Source organism: Neoarius graeffei, chromosome 8 (assembly GCF_027579695.1).
Source record: "Neoarius graeffei isolate fNeoGra1 chromosome 8, fNeoGra1.pri, whole genome shotgun sequence".
NCBI lineage: Eukaryota > Metazoa > Chordata > Actinopteri > Siluriformes > Ariidae > Neoarius > Neoarius graeffei.
The window spans coordinates 95,226,890-95,244,777 of record NC_083576.1 but is presented as its reverse complement, the minus strand read 5'-3'; the positions used below and the strand labels follow the sequence as shown (position 1 = coordinate 95,244,777).

General features: G+C 39.5%; 1 protein-coding gene across 3 annotated transcripts in view; it reads right to left on the bottom strand.

Annotated features, from left to right (window-relative positions):
• Window positions 1-9,506: 9,506 nt before the first annotated feature.
• The window catches only part of LOC132891080 (anoctamin-1), a 213,908-nt gene continuing 205,526 nt past the window's right edge, over window positions 9,507-17,888 (bottom strand). For all 3 annotated transcript variants that reach the window (XM_060928564.1, XM_060928565.1, XM_060928566.1), the window contains one exon: window positions 9,507-11,557. In XM_060928564.1, the coding sequence (XP_060784547.1) occupies window positions 11,327-11,557 (231 nt within the window). In that variant the 3' untranslated portion in view covers window positions 9,507-11,326. The remainder of the gene's footprint in view (window positions 11,558-17,888) is intronic.

Below are 17,888 nucleotides of genomic sequence, written 5' to 3'. Positions count from 1 at the left end.
ATAGGATCTATTTAAAATGTTTATGCTGAGTATATTATATTGGAATATATGTTTTTCTGGATATGAATTAAACACCGCTACAATTTGGAAAACATTTTTAAACAAAAACACAGCCGAGGTCAATTTTTAAACAACATGCCACAATTTTAAAATATAAAATGTTAAAATATACCCCCCCACACACACCACCATCATGTATATTGGACAGTAGGCTAATGGGCCAAAAGAACCTGTTATTTCACAGTTTGTGATGCTGCCAACAATCAACCAGATCAGAGGCAAGAGTATGGGCAAAACTGATGTGTTTTTTCTTTTAAAATCTGGAAATATCATAACCGACCAGCCTCCCCTGTTTGAAAGGCTACCAGCCGCCACTGGTGTACATGGTCCTAATTGGTTCTGTTTGAACCAGAAAAAGTTGTAGTTTTATGAGCAACTTAAGCTACGTTCACACTGCAGGCTGAAGTGACTCAAATCCGATCTTTTACTCTTTTCATATGCGACTTCAGTCTGAACCGCCAGGTCGCATTCATCCGACTTACACGTCATCAACAAGCCACAAACATCACTATTCCGCGCTGAAGTAGGCGGCGCGTCTCCACCCAGATTTAAATTCACCTCGCTCGGTCCCCCCCACTTATAGGGAGGAAAAAACGTCTATGCTGTCTTTCTTTGCATAAGGCAAACCTCACGGAAAAATCAAAAGACTAATTACCATTCGGTTTATTGAGGTGCACGGCAGTGTATACATAGTTGCAACAATTCATATAAAACAAAACAAAGACTGATATTCGGTTGGTTGAGCTGCGCAGACTGCACAGGTTGCGAGCTCGAGCTTGGTTGCTATGGTAACCCACAACAAGTTTGACAGGCATATCGGGGTTGGGGTTGGTTTGCTGGCAGCTTTGTCCCCCCCCAGTTCAAAAAACGTATCTGCGCCCCTGCGCATGACATCAATGCGAGGGACGCTTCGGGCTGTGAAGGTTCTGAATCTTCTCAATGGAAGGACGCAGAGGTTAGGGAGCTGATTTCCATTTGGGGGGATACAGCTATTCAAGCTAGATTGGATGGGTCATACCGCAACCGGGCGGTTTTACTTCCGTAAACATTGGCCGTGCTCACTGCGTGTGACGTCGTCGTATCCTGCAATGCGCATGCGGAACACTTTTAGGTCGCTTTTCGTTCATACTGAGGATCACATACAAGTCGCATATATTTGTTAATGTGAACAACCTCACAAAAAAAAATCAGATTTCACAAAAAAATCGGAATGGAGCATTAAGCCTTGCAGTGTGAACGTAGCGTTAGTTTTGGAGGTGAATCCGAACAAATTCCTGCCTGTTGCGTAACACCTGCTCCTGCAGCGCCAGCACTGTAAAGTGAAAGTAATTTATTGCCATTATTTAGCCTTGTGCCGAGCAAGTGAGCTTACAAAGATGACAATTACAAAAAGAGACACTGCTTTATCATAACTGTGAAAGTTAAACACCAAATCAGTTTTAAAAAAAAAAGATGATTTGTACCATGTATAGAGTGCTTCGAGATCAGCACAAACCCGGCGGCGGCCATATTGGAAGTCAAACGTCGCTGTGTCAGTGCGTTGTTGTTGCTCAGCGAAGCAAAATGCCGAACGCGTGTGTCATTGTTGGCTGTAGTAGCCGGGGGGAAAAGGGTGGCAAAAGCTTCCACAGACTCCCTAAAGTCGTGACTAACCAGGGAATTGCAGCACAGGAGAAAAGCGAGCGGAGGAGACGACAGTGGCTGGCTGCCATTAACCGATCAAATTTAGGACAACTTGACTGTATCCGGATTTGTTCTGATCACTTTTAGTCCGGGAGCCATGAGGTCGGACCCGGAATTTTTGGTTAAAGGTTTTTTTTTTGCTTTATCTTATAGACTTGAGGTAGCTCTTCAAGATTTAAGAGGGTGCCCGGTGATATCCCTTGGGCAATTTAATATATTAACCCTTTAATGCCCTATATGCCCAAATAATGGAAGAAAATACAAAAAAAATAATATCAGTGTAAATACTGATATTAAATGCACCAAGTTGGCTGTATCTGATAGGTATTCACATTTTTCTCTATATTTGTCATTCAAATACATCAAATGTGGATTAATTAACCCTTTCATAACTTTTCCAAATTAGCGATTTTTATACAAGTATTACAAACTCTACAGTTAATACAAAATAATGATCAATATCTATGTAAGAACTATACAGCATGCAAAAGAACTATATACAGCATGCACACACACACACACTAATGACCAATAACTATGTAAAAGAACTATATACAGCATGCATACACTCACACCAATGATCCACTATGTAAACGAACTATATACAGCATGTATACACTCACACCAGTGATCCACTATGTAAAAGAACTACAGCATGCAATAGAACTATATACAGCATGCATACACTCACACCAGTGATCCACTATGTAAAAGAACTACTGTATATACAGCATGAAATAGAAATATATACAGCATGCATATACATTCACACCAGTGATCCACTATGTAAAAGAACTATATACAGCATGCAATATAACTATATACAGCATGCATATACACTCACACCAGTGATCCACTATGTAAAACTACAGTATGCAATATATCAAGCATGCAAAATGGCATATACAGCATGCGCGCACACACACACAAGAATAGCAAAAGATACTGATTTTCAATTAACCAAATTGGCTGTACAGTATTCACGCTTTACTGTCATTCAAATTAGTCAAACGTGTAATTGACCCTTTCATAAATTTGCAAAATTAACAATTTTGATACAAGAACTACAGTACATAAAGCATGTATGTGCGTGCATGCATGCATGCACGCACACATACACATGCACACACACTAATGAGCAATAATTATGTAAAATAATTACATACAGTATGCAAACACACACAAAACACAAAAACTATTTAAGGAAAGAACTGAGTTCAGATGAAAAAAAAAAAAAAACTCTAAACCCTTTGCCATTGCTTAGTGTCTGTAAAAATATGCTTATGTACTGGATGCCAGCTAGTACAGAGGAGAAAGTTAGGGTTAGGGTTACTCCCCAACGTTTTAAAAGTCGTGCTAGTCAGTGGAAGAGCAGTGTGGTTTGGAGTGGGGGTGAATCGGGGACAATGCCCTGAATTTTACTAGGGAACCAGGAACATTACTATTTCAACAGTCAATATCGTAAAAATAAGCAATCTATTAGCTTAATGTATTAGCTTAAGGAAACCTTACTGCCCAACGTTTTAAAAGTCGTGCTAGTCAGTGGACTGGCTAGTGCACATGACTCTCAGTCCACAAGCAGTGTGGTTTGGAGTGGGGGTGAGGGTAAGGTTAACAGACTTTTGAGATGATAATCGGGGACAATGCCCTGAATTTTACTAGGGAACCAGGGACATTACTATTTAAACAGTCAATATCGTTAAAATAAGCAATCTATTAGCTTAATGTATTAGCTTAAAAAATCAGTGACTCGCATTTACTAGGTGAGAGTTGGGTGTGCTAGCCAGTGTTGTGAAACTATGGGTCTAGTTCACTGGTGAGCAGTGAGTACATGTCACTGCTCTTTCATGATTACAGTCAAATAGTTTCTCTGCTTAGCTTATGCGTGCTGTGATCTTTTGGGGGCAGTGTGATTGACAGAGTTAGCAAGATAGCTACACAAGTTGGCTTGAATTAGCTAATTGTGTCCCTCATATGCCCCTGCAGAAGTAAACACAAGGATGACAATGGAGTGTATGTCTAATAATTTAAGGCTCGCATTAACAACCAAAGTAATAAAGGGCTTTTTGGTATAAGCCCCGTCCCCAATTGCATGGCCACACCCCCAACCATGGCTGGAACCCCACCCCCAGGCCTTAAACTCATCCTATTATGTTAACAAACACAAAAATAAGTATGATATATAGACTTTGGTGAACATAAAGTGAAGAATGTCAAAATATCAGAATTTAGGCTATGACTGCAGCACATCCAACAATAAAGGGCCAATATCCGGAATTGCCCAAGGGATATCACCGGGCACCCTCTCTTATCTTAATGAGTAGACCTTGGACAACAACAAACAGCAAAAAAAAAAAAACTTTAACCGACGAAGCCAGGTTCAGCCAAATTTGGGCCTTTGGCTCCCGGACTATTTGTGACAGGTAGGTTAAAGGTGGGGTACAAGATTTTAGAATAACGGTTCCTGCAAGCCATAATTTGAAAAGAAACACGCCCGCCCTCGCCATGCTCCCACCCCCCATCTCCACCCCTCCTCCCCCTTATAAAGCCTGAGAAATTGGAAAAATAGCTCAAACTTTCTCATTTAAACTGTGTTTTCAGCCCCAATTTTCGCTCCACACACACAATTTTCTCAAAAGTAGTAGCCACACTTGTCCTGATTCACACAATGTGTCTACCTACACGATAGGACTCGCAGTTTTTGAATGAGAAGCCTGAAAGTGAGGAGAGGACAGGCGCCCAGCCCATAGACTGCCATTATAAACTTAGCAGAAAAGTCACTCGTTTTTAACTCGCTCTAGTGACCTCATTTTTTTACACTACAGACAAAAAAAATTACATCAGTATGCTCAGGAAAGCCTTGTGGCACTCACTGTGAAAGAATTTTGTGAATATCTCCTTCCGTTTTCGTGTAAATCCCCGTTGTTTGGAGGGAGCCGCTCTGAGGGAAGACTGCTCTTTTTTTGCGCATTTCTCTGTCTCGAAGCGCAGCGGGTGGGGGAGGGGCTACTCGCAGGCTTCAGTCTGATTGACGTGTCAGTATCCAATCATTTTGAGGTGGTACCTCGATATGATTGGATGGCGTTTTTCCTTTATTTTACACTGTAGACTGGATTAAAATATTTCGGTTTTGGGTCAAACATTCTATTGTACTGCTTGCAACATGGGTGTGAGGAGCTTTTCAAGCAATATGGAAAAAAATTACTCCTGAAAAACATCTCGTACCCCACCTTTAAATTGTCTTGAATTTCATAGTTACTAAAATAAATGTGATACAAACTATTATCTTTTCTATGTACTTTCAGCAATGATTAATGGATATATTTGTCACATTAGGTAGCTTATGTCTACTGTAGTGCATTGTTGCATCAAATGGCATTTAAGATCTAGGCCTAGTAATGTTTATGTACACATGCTGTTAGTACAAGTTACATACTAGGCCTACATTTTATTCACTGATTAAAATAATTGATAATAATTATGCGGCAACAAGCTGGAGTCAGCTTTCCATTCCTTCTCACTAACAGTGTATGGATCTACATTCCCAATGAAACGTACCTTCTCAGCATAACGCTCCCGTGCCTGCTTATCCAAACTTTCACAGTAGTGCTCCATCACTTCAGATGTCTAAATTCTTAAAAAATCCAAGCTTCTAAGCCCTCTAACGCAGAAACGAATTGGTGAATGTTTACTCTATGATGTGTACTCTATGAGCGCTCTGGAGCGAGTGACTTCCAAGATGGCCGCACCGACCGCATGGTTACTATTTTTAGCATCATCTCGGAGAACTCTATTAATTTCCTGGGTTCTAGAAAATGTCTGGAGCAGCTGCTGCTCTTCTTCATCCTCTATGCACTGACTGACTGGTCGATCGGTTCGGGATGAAGATTGCTCGCTTGCTCTAGATTCCGTGAGATTGTATGTAATTTGCGGGCATCGGGGAGCCGCTATCAATATGCGGGAGACTCCCAGAACTCCCAGGAGACTTGGGATGTCTGCAATCTTTCTGTTAAACACAGTACAGTAAACTACTGATCAGTAATAAGTTCATTAATAATTAGCACTTTAGATCTAAGAGATGTATTTTATCATCCTACCTTTCGATCAAAGGTGCTGGCAGCGGCTGTACAGTCAGTATGATCCAATTTTATATTAATTAGGTTACTAGAACAAACTCTCTGAGCGTTTTTTCCTTTTTTCTTTTTTTTTGTATAGCTCGGGGAGCAGACACAGTCTCAATATCATTGTTAGCTACATTCGGATCATCACTCCAGTACAGAACTAAAGTAGCATTTCTACCTCATTGACTACATTTGCAGTGTCAGGAAAACTGTGGGCATTTCATTGTTTCTTTAACATGAATAAAGTTGAATCAAAAGAAACACAGAACTGGATGATAAATAATTTCTCATTCATGTGAAACCCATCCTGATAGCTTGGCCATAATGAAGAGGACTACCGGTAAACAAAGGAGTCGTTAAGACCAGAAGTTGGTGAAGATGAACTGAACCAACTGTTGTAAATACACTCTCTGAACCGAAAAATGACAAAACCAGACTAAATTAAAGAAGATAGTTCACTCACTCAGGTTAAAATACTGCAGGGCTTCTAAAGGCACTTGTATGTTTAGTTTTTCATCAGCCAGAGGAAGTGGAGCAACACAGAGATGTCACCTTGTATAAATTTACACAGAGAAGTGCTTCCTCCTTTCAAGAGTCTCTGCGCTGTCTCACACCTTTACACTGCACAGGTTCCCTAATAGGGAAACTTTCACATTCAACCACATCCTCTGCTCTCCAGGTCAAATGTTTTTTGGAAGGATTTCTGTTTTTATATATCATACTGAAAAATGGTTAAATTGTTGTTTGGACTCAAACAGATTTTCAGCAACAGGATAAAACAGCTATGTGATGGCTGTTACAGTGGCTGCAACAGCTGAAGCTTTTAAAGTGAAACATCACAGTCATATTGACAGTCTGGCTTAACATTCAGTCCACAAAACCACAACTTAATTTTAGGTTTTATTTGTAATTTTGTTAAAAATGTTTCTATTGCATATCTATTATAGAATTCTATAAGTACAAGATTAATTATCATTACATTGCAGTATGATGTTATGAAATGCACTGTACTATAAAACAGCCCTAACCTACACTAAGTTTTTCTGATAAGGCAATCAGAGGAAATAAATGTTATTACTTCAGATCCAGTATAGACAAATAAATGTAAACATAAATCTTATTTAAAAAAAATAAAACAAAAAGGAAAAAAGAAACTTTATAATAACCTGTCTCTTGTGATCCTTGGAGCTCCTGCGGCAGTTTGTTGAAGTCAATGAAAACCTAATTTTAACAAGTTTTTTTTTATTTTTCTGTAAAGCTGTTTTACAACAAAATCTATTGTTAAAAGCACTATACAAATAAACTGACTTGACAAGTAAAAATGTGTTTGATTTTACTGCACAGGTGTGAATATTTCAGGATTGTCTTCGCTGCTGAAATGTTTTTGATGCCAAAAATGTTAAATGAACAATTACACTTTTAGGCAAAAATAAAAGATCCACAATGTCCCTTTACCAGCATGAGTCTCAGGTAAGGGTGTGGCCTAAAGTTTAAAGTTGGAATTCAGTGTTAATTTTGTTGACGAATATTAAGATAAAAAAAATGTGTTAATGACATTTCCATAACAACAACAAATATATACATAAATAATGATTAATTCTTCTACACAAATACAAGCAAGACAAACATGTCAGAAACAATCATTTGGACAACAGTGAAATTTTCCCTCCTGATCTTAGTGCAGTCATTTTGCAATGGTGATTACACAACAAACTTAATTTAGATGTGGTTACACACATTTCTTCTCTAGGTATGTATGCTAAAAATAAAGTTTGTGATTGCAGAAACATGTCATACTCCTTACCTATGCAGTGGTGCTTGAAAGTTTGTGAACCCTTTAGAATTTTCTATATTTCTGCATAAATATGACCTAAAACATCATCAGATTTTCACACAAGTCCTAAAAGTAGATAAAGAGAACCCAGTTAAACAAATGAGACAAAAATATTATACTTGGTCATTTATTTATTGAGGAAAATGATCCAATATTACATATCTGTGAGTGGCAAAAGTATGTGAATCTTTGCTTTCAGTATCTGGTGTGACCCCCTTGTGCAGCAATAACTGCAACTAAACGTTTGCGGTAACTGTTGATCAGTCCTGCACACCGGCTTGGAGGAATTTTAGCCCGTTCCTCCGTACAGAACAGCTTCAACTCTGGGATGTTGGTGGGTTTCCTCACGTTAACTGCTCGCTTCAGGTCCTTCCGCAACATTTCGATTGGATTAAGGTCAGGACTTTGACTTGGCCATTCCAAAACATTAACTTTATTCTTTTTTAACCATTCTTTGGTAGAACAACTTGTGTGCTTAGGCTCGTTGTCTTGCTGCATGACCCACCTTCTCTTGAGATTCAGTTCATGGATAGATATCCTGACATTTTGCTTTAGAATTTGCTGGTATAAGTCAGAATTCATTGTTTCATCAATGATGGCAAGCCGTCCTGGCCCAGGTGCAGCAAAACAGGCCAAAACCATGATACTACCACCACCATGTATCACAGATGGAATAAGGTTCTTATGCTGGAATGCAGTATTTTCCTTTCTCCAAACATAACGCTTCTCATTTAAACAAAAAAAGTTCTATTTTGGTCTCATCCATCCACAAAACATTTTTCTAATAGCCTTCTGGCTTGTCCACATGATCTTTAGCAAACTGCAGATGAGCAGCAATGTTCTTTTTGGAGAGCAGTGGCTTTCTCCTTGCAACCCTGCTATGCACACCATTGTTGTTCAGTGTTCTCCTGATGGTGGACTCATGAACATTAACATTATCCAATGTGAGAGAGGCCTTCAGTTGCTTAGAAGTTACCCTGGGGTCCTTTGTGACCTCACTGGCTATTACATGCCTTGTTCTTGTAATGATCTTTGTTGGTTGACCACTCCTGGGGAGGGTAACAATGGTCTTGAATTTCCTCCATTGGTACACAATCTGTCTGACTGTGGATTGGTGGAGTCCAAACTCTTTAGAGATGGTTTTGTAACCTTTTCCAGCCTGATGAGCATCAACATTTTTTCTGAGGTCCTCAGAAATCTCCTTTGTTCATGCCATGATACACTTCCACAAACATGTGTTGTGAAGATCGGACTTTGAAAGAGCCCTATTCTTTAAATAAAACAGGGTGCCCACTCACACCTGATTGTCATTCCATTGATTGAAAACACCTGACTCTAATTTCACCTTCAAATTAACTGCTAATCCTAGAGGTTCACATACTTTTACCACTCACAGATATGTAATATTGGATAATTTTCCTCAATAAATAAATGACCAAGTATAATATTTTTGTCTCATTTGCTTAACTGGGTTCTCTTTATCTACTTTTAGGACTTGTGTGAAAATCTGATGATGTCTTAGGTCATATTTATGCAGAAATATAAACATTCTAAAGGGTTCACAAACTTTCAAGCATCACTGTAAGTAGCAACCTTTTGAAATACAGTATTGTAATAAAATGTCTTTGGCCTATCAAAATCCACAGTAGCTGCCAAAATTCACACTGGTGGATTTGTACTTTAGAAGTGATCAAGAAGAATATAATACATAAGTGCATATTTAATTTGTAATACAGACTTATTGTTGACATGAAGTAAGTGTGATTTAAACATGAACATTTATGTAATGCTCACGTTTCCACTGTAAAAGTTTAATAAGCAAATTTCAAACAGTGAACATGTCTCATCATTTGGGATGAAGGGACATTGTAGACATTTTATTCTTGGCTGAATATATGATCCAGATTGTATAAGAAACCAGCTGTTTGGACACCTCTTAATAAAAAATTAAATTAAATTAAAAACTGCTGCCATATTTCTGGCTTGAAATTCATACAATGGGCACTGATTACACCTCAGGATCATTGTATTAACTACATATTTAACACATCTCACTTTGACTTGTGTTTGCATGTCCATTCAGTTAATTTAAAAAAATAGCCCACTGAGAGAAGGACTCAATGCAAAGCTGATAAACAGAAAATAGGAACCTGTGTGAAATGGACAACAGAAGCTCCACTAACATTAAAATCTCAAAAAAGGTCACAATTAAAAACTCCAATACACTTGTAAAGCAGATGTGAACAGCTCTGTGATTAAATATTAAACATCTCTGATTATATAGAAATAAACAGAGAAATGAGTTGTTTTGTGGTCCACAGTGTTGGTGGACTCACAGTTTAACTTTAGTTCAATCTGGAGTGAGGACTTTGTCATTTATACAAGCTGTAATTTGATCTGTTGAGGTTTGGATTTTATAAATCAACATAAATCTTTTGTATTTCTCTTCTACACAACCCAACTATGTTCTTTAATCAAGTTTTTAACTTACCCTTGCCAACTTCTGCTAACATGGCTAATTTACTAGCTGAGTACAGCAGCATCATGTGAAATAAAACCCAAATCTGAACTTGGCTTTAAATATGGACTGTTTTATTGCTTTTGTTTACTCCTTTTTGGAGGCTCAATTTGTACTTTATGAGCTGTGTGACAGGAACATCGAGAAACAACTCTCAAACCTTATCTTTTTAGTAATCATGGCAACATCTGAACTTTAGCTATTACAGGATAACATTTCAGAAGTTTAGTAAATGCAACTTCACTCTATTCAGATGTTTGTCAGTCGAACACAAAAGAGGATTCATTTTTTATTAGTTTTGCTGTAATGAAAACACTGGTCTACAGAAATATCATCATGTAAAAGTGTTCATTGCATTGATATTCTATTTTTTCTTATAAATGACAGGTTTGACAGCTGTAACATTTGGACAATTAACAAAAGTTTGTTAAATCTATTTCATGTGAAACATGACTAATATTTGTCATGTATGTGCAATGGACAGAGTTGCCAAAGTTGCATCACAAAAGCAACGATATGTTTAACCGTATCTGATGAGTTTGTTTACGTGAATCTCAGCAGTTGCTGGAAAAACACAAGAGAAATAAGATCTAATTCCTATACTAGAACATGATTTCCTTCTATAATGTCAAGTTCATTCCTTTACTTGTAACCTATTCATTTAAGTCTTAAGATAAGGATGTTTTCTCACATGTTGAACCACGACCCTGCTCAGGATAATGCGGTTAGTGAAGATGAATGAATAAATAAGGATGTTCCTGTGGTACAGCTCCTAAACTCTACACTGGTGTCACCTTGATTCCTCATCAAAAACCCTTAATGACCCTTCAGCTGGCTGATAAGGGGCTTCAACCAAGGGGAACTGTCCAAAGGTGCTGCAAAAGCAAAAATGGATGTGTTACTCTGTCTTGTAGCAACAAAAAGAATACCAGTTACCAATTATCAATTCATCTCACTAATTACAGGGAAAGTCGCATGGTGATTGTGATGAAATGTGATTGGTTGGTTATCAATTTCATTAATGTAATTTATAAATAACAAAATCCTCCAAAGACCAATGTAAGAGTAATCTGTGGAATGTCATGACACACACACACATATGTACACATGTTAGTAGCAGTTGCTCTGAGTATGTGTGAGCGGTCTTGGGTGGAAGACAGGACTGTGTTTCAAGTTGTTTTCTTTTGCTTTATCATCTCCAATGGTGAAGTTCTTCCCCTTCTCCTCCTTCATGAACAGATCCACCATCAGGATCTTCTCCTTGTGGATTTGAATGCTGATGTCTTTAGGGATGTCTGGGATGATCCAGTCAACAATGTCGCTCATCAGCATCACCACATTCTGCACATGCATGTGTGTGAGAGAGAAAGAGGTTCAACATCTCATATTTCTCAAAACATCAATCCTACATTGACTTTATAACTATTCCAAATCCAAATTATAGTAAAAGTTTTTAAAAATTCTCTCTTATACTGTTAGAAAAAACTCTTCTAAAGTAGTGTTTTCTCTCAAAATCATATATACCAAAATTTTTGCCACCCTTACAGAAAATGTACAATGCATGCAAATTGTTGTACTTGTGGAAAAATAATTTTCCCAAAGTTGCTTAAAAGAACTTGCTTTTGTTCTTGCTTTTGAACTAACTTGAGATTATACACAAAATTGCAATATTACAGATATATAATATTGGATAATTTTCCTCAATAAATAAATGACCAAGTATAATATTTTTGTCTCATTTGTTTAACTGGGTTCTCTTTATCTACTTTTAGGACTTGTGTGAAAATCCGATGATGCTTTAGGTCATATTTATGCAGAAATATAGAAAATTCTAAAGGGTTCACAAACTTTCAAGCACCACTGTATGGGTTAAAGATCTGAGGATCAGGACACTACAAGATAGACGGTGGTAGACGGATCTAAGTGCAGGAAGAGAGTTTATTAGCAGGGGTGATATTTACAAAAGCAAAACAGAAAGCAGAATATTTAAACAGTGTTATAAACATGGCTAGAAACAAATGTGACAGTGATAATGCTTTGCAAAGCCTCTGTGAATACACCTGCCGTATCTGTGCATGCTGATTGCGCTCAAATCAGTACCAGGCAGTGCTTAATTTGTGAAGTGGGAGGTCCCGGAACGCAGGAGGTGGGTGGGTCCGGCGACTCAAAAAAAAAAAAAGGCGGGAGGCGGTTTACTATAACTTTACGCACACACGCCTATTGCATGACATGTATTGCAACAATCCTGGACAACAATGGACAACGCTCAGAATGTTCTCCAAACAGGCACTCAAGTTCACTCTCGCTCTCCACACATATGTTAAGGCAGGGGTCGGGAACCTTTTTGGCTGAGAGAGCCATGAAAGCCACATATTTTCAAATACATTTTCATGAGAGCCATATATAAAAAGTGACGCTGAATACAACTAAAATGCATTTTTACGTATGACCAACAATTTGAGTGTAATATATTCTTTTTCATAATGAAGAGGCTCTTGACATGCCGTCTTCCTCCTGTCCCCCGCTGAATATTTTGACACAAACGTAGCTTGGCGTGTTTCGAAGTGCCACTTTATTTCATTGTTTCATCGATGCAATCTTGTCATTGTATAGGCCTATTGGACACAAAGCAGAACCCTCTCACCCCACAAAGGCGAATTCCTCTGTCCATTCCTGTTGAAATGTACGGTAGCCTACCAGTCACCTTTTTTCCCTTTTCGCCATGTTCTTTGTCAAAAGGCTTTGCTTTGCGGACAGCTAACTGACTTTTTCATTAAATGGAGGTGTACTTCTTGATCTCAATGTGAGCTGATTAATCTGCGAGCCAGATGCAGTCACCAAAAGAGCCACATCTGGCTCCTGAGCCATTGCAGACCCCTGCGTTAGGGCAACAACTGGATCAACAATTAACAAATCAAACACAGGTTACAATATATTGATGGCCATAATAAAACACAGCAGAGTAAAGACTTAATCTTGCTTGTGTATCTGACTGAGATTATAAAGAAAGTAAATAAATAAAACAGTCCTGGCACTTGCACCCACAACGCAGCCCCATAGACCGTAGAACGCATTTGAACAATAGACCTACCACGTGTTGACCGATCCGGCAGTGGCCCCGCTTGGCAAAAAAAATAATAATAATAATATCAGACATTATGATCTTAGAAAACGCTTTAGTGACGAACAGTTACAGACAGTAATATGTCGTGATATTATGTTATAAAACATTTTTTATTAGGCTATATATTAAATTTATCTTCTAAAATAACAGACTGTACTCATATCACAACCGGTTTATTTCACCATTGGAGATCAGATCACACAAGACATGAGTTAAATGACTCATTTTAAGGATTTAAGTAGGGTATTTAAAAGCATAGCCTAGGATTTCAAGCATATTTCAAGTTTAAAAGCAGTGCCAGCAAACATAAGTGCAATCAATTCAAATAATAGTTAAGAAATAAAGGGTTTACAAAACAAGTTGGAGACTGGTACACTTGCAGCAGGTGCTGGTGAAGTGTCACTGTGTCCAACGTCGTCCATTTTAGGTCATTTAGGATCCGGCTGTCCTGGGACTTTGAAAAATTTTAGTAAGCTTTCTTGGTTTTTTTGCCATTTTTTCCACAGCGCAAGCTAACGGCTACAAAAAACCCGGTGTTCTATTGAGCGGAAGTATACACCCCATGTCCCCCCCCTTCCCCTTTCGCATAGATTTTGTGGATGTCATAGGAGAGAAATCAACAACAGATATCAAAATCAAAACCAAACACTAAACAAATTTTTATTTACTTATTTATTTAATTTATTGTTTGATTTTTTTTTCCCTTTGTGATGGTCTCGGAGGTGATCTGATCCATTTAAATAGCTGCCGGAACACCGAATGAAATGAAAATAGCTGCCAGATCCGACGACGGAGGTTCCGGATCTTGTTCTGTCATGTTCCAGTTCAAATTAAGCCCTGTACCAGGTGTTTCCCATAACAACTGGGCCCCAAGCGTGCGCACGACACACTCCGTGAGCAAGCGCGGCCACTTGAGTTGCGCCAGGCTCAAGGGTGCAAAGGCGTGACAGTCAAGTGTTCACCTACTGTGTGACCACAACTTTTAGCTCACATGTATATTGCCACCAAAATGGCTCATTTTCATCAATGACCCATTGCAAAACATTGCAAGCTGTAGTGTGACCATAGCTTAATGAGGTGGATGTGACGTCGGATGCAACCCAGCAACTGTACCCCACTACGAGTAAAAAATTAACTTCAACTTGAAAAAAAATTTTTGCGGCCCACCAGATGCCGCTTCATGGCCCACTAATGGGCCATGGCCCAGTGTTCAGTGTGCTGAGTGCAGGATGTTTAGTCATTATTCCTCCATCACTAGTAATAGCTTTATTTGTGATAAGTGTATATTAGTTAGCTCTCTGATGGAGAAGATTGCAGCTTTAGAGGTGCATATCCAGACTTTAGAGAGGGCTAGTGACAAAAAGAACAGTGTAGTTTCCGCAGTGGAAAGTCTGGATGCCCTAGGTGGAGTTAGTAATCCCCCAACTCCGGCATTAGAGCCCTCACAGCGGGGCGAGTGAGTGACGACTCGGCAGCATAAGCGTAGAGCCAAAGCTACCACTGAAGCTCGCCCATGGGAGCACCACTCCTCTTTGCTTCACGTGTTTAACAGGTTTAGGGTTAGTGAAATTAGCTAGGCCTTTAGGGGCACCAGCAGCTTTAGTCAGGTGTATACCGGGAGCCGGGGTGGCAGACATAGCAGGCAATCTTAGGATCCTAGGCAAGCACAGGTTCTCAAAGATAGTTATCCATGCAGGAGCTAATGATATACACCTTTGTCAGTCTGAGGTTACTAAGAGTAACTTTGTAGAGGTGTTTAAATTAGCAAAGGTGATGTCCGATGCTGTAGAATGCTCTGGCCCCATCCCAATGTGGTGTGGCAATTTAGCTTAGAGCAGGTTATGGTCACTGAACTGCTGGTTGTCCAGGTGGCACTTTATAGATAATGGGATTAATTTTGAGGGCACTGCTGGCCTGTTAGGGCGGGACAGTATCCATCCCACTCGGGAAGGTGCTGATCTCATAGTCTCAGAACAGGTCTAGTTAACTTCTGACAATCCAGAGCCAAGGCCAGGGAGCAGACGAACAGGCTAAACTGTCTGCTAGCTGCACAGAGTCGTCACTCAGGGTTCACTACATCGAGACTGTGTCTGTTCCCTGAGCTAAACAAAGAAGCATAAATACTCAGAGAGTTTGTTCCAGTAACCTAATCAATATAAAATTAGATCATACTGACTGTACAAGCCTTGTCAGCACCTCTGATCTAAAGGTGGGGCTATTAAATATTAGATCTCTTCCATCTAAAGCACTAATTGTTAATGAACTTATTACTGATCAGGAGTTTAATGTACTGTGCTTAACAGAAACATAGATTAAGCCAAATGAATATATAGCATTAAATGAAGCTAGTCCAGGCGGCACGGTGGTGTAGTGGTTAGCGCTGTCGCCTCACAGCAAGAAGGTCCGGGTTCGAGCCCCGTGGCCGGCGAGGGCCTTTCTGTGTAGAGTTTGCATGTTCTCCCCGTGTCCGCATGGGTTTCCTCCGGGTGCTCCGGTTTCCCCCACAGTCCAAAGACATGCAGGTTAGGTTAACTGGTGACTCTAAATTGACTGTAGGTGTGAATGTGAGTGTGAATGGTTGTCTGTGTCTATGTGTCAGCCCTGTGATGACCTGGCGACTTGTCCAGGGTGAACCCCGCCTTTCACCCGTAGTCAGCTGGGATAGGCTCCAGCTTGCCTGCGACCCTGTAGAACAGGATAAAGCGGCTAGAGATAATGAGATGAGATGAGATGAAGCTAGTCCTCCTGGATACAGTTATATACACCAGCCTTGTCTAACTGGCAGAGGAGGAGGTGTCATGGTTATTTTTAAAGATTATCTAGGTGTAACACAAAAACCTGGTTATAAATGTAATACACTTGAAGTTATTCATACTAATATAATGTATGTAGCCTCGAAAAATGTCTACCCAGTTAATTCTGTTACTTATTATTTACAGGCCCCCGGGGCCATATTCTGAGTTTCTTTCTGAATTTGCAGAGTTTATCTCAGACCTGGCTATTTCCTTAGATAAAGCTTTAGGGCGCTTTCACACCGCTTGTTCGATTATTTGGTCCGCACCAGGCAGTAAAATTGTTACATTGTAGCATACAGACTGCGTGTGGTCCGCGTTCACACATGCAAACGAACCAAATTGGTCTGAATGACGTTTCGTCATCTTCCGGTGGAAATAAGTGCCAATTTGGACTTTCACAATGGAGCGACATGTTCGCACACTGTTTCTTGCGCTGGTCCTTGCTTTTTATATCATCAACATTACCCATTTCTGGCAAAATATCCAGTTCCGGAATGAGTCGCAGCTGCAGCTGGAGAACAATCTTCGGATATACTGGATTCGCCGAAGGCGTATAGCGCGTCATTTCAGGCAGAGGAGATGCGCTATTTTTACCAATGCTGTCCTGCTGCTGATGAGACAAGCATCTTTCCAAAGACCCACAAGGTAGGCTATAATCTGTTAGCCTGACAAGCCAGCTGGCTTTTACTGTAGAATCTGTTATGCTGTAGGTTAACACAGGGCAATCTGAATTTCCCACTGACAGAATGCTGACAGAGCTGGAGCACGCACGTATGCCTGACGCCGCTGTTTACAGGACGTTATAATGATCAAATTGTGTAGATGCTCACATCATTATCTTTATAGTTATAGTTATTAAAATAGTTACTATTCTTAGTGTGGGCAGTCTTTTACATTATATCCAGTGTAGACACACCCCACTTTTCAATGAAAAAATGGGCGTATTATGCGTATTTAGACCTGAGTTGGTCCAGGTTCGCGTTCTCACCAGAGGGACCGCACCAGAGGTTGACATTTGGTGCAGAATCAAGCGGACCGAGACCACCCCCTTTTTGGAGGTCTCGGCCCACTTGATTTAGTACGCACCCGAGTGTGATTGATGCTTTCACACCGACGAAAACGAACAGAACTAAGAGCTTTTGGTTCAAATGGATTGTTTAGTGTGCACCAACTGCTGTTGGTGTGAAAGCACCCTTAGTTGTCAAAGATTTTAATGTTCACTTCGATAACCCAGAAGCCCCTTTGAAAACAGCATTTGTGTCCATTTTAGATTCAGTAGGGATTAATCAGAGTGTCATAGGACTGACCCATAATGGTGGTCACACCCTCGATCTAATACTAACATTCGGGTTAAATATAGAAAATATAGTCACACTTCCATGGTCTGAAGTTATCTCAGATCATTATCTCATCTCATTCAATATATGCCTGAGTAATAATATATGCACCTCACCACACTACTGTATTAAATGTACATTCATGTCAACTACTGCACAGAGCTTTATAAATGATCTCCCAGAGTTGTCAACTTTGATTGGGTCACTGTCAGCCCCCACAGAACTTGATCAGGCAACTGAATGCTTAGAGTCAACGTTCCGCTATACTTTAGATAATGTAGCTCCACTTAAAAGAAAAATGATTAGAAAGAAAAAATTAGCACCCTGGTATAATGATTACATTCGGACTTTAATACAGACCATTCAAAAATTAGAACGTAAATGGTGTCAAACAAAATTGGTAGTGTTCAAATTAG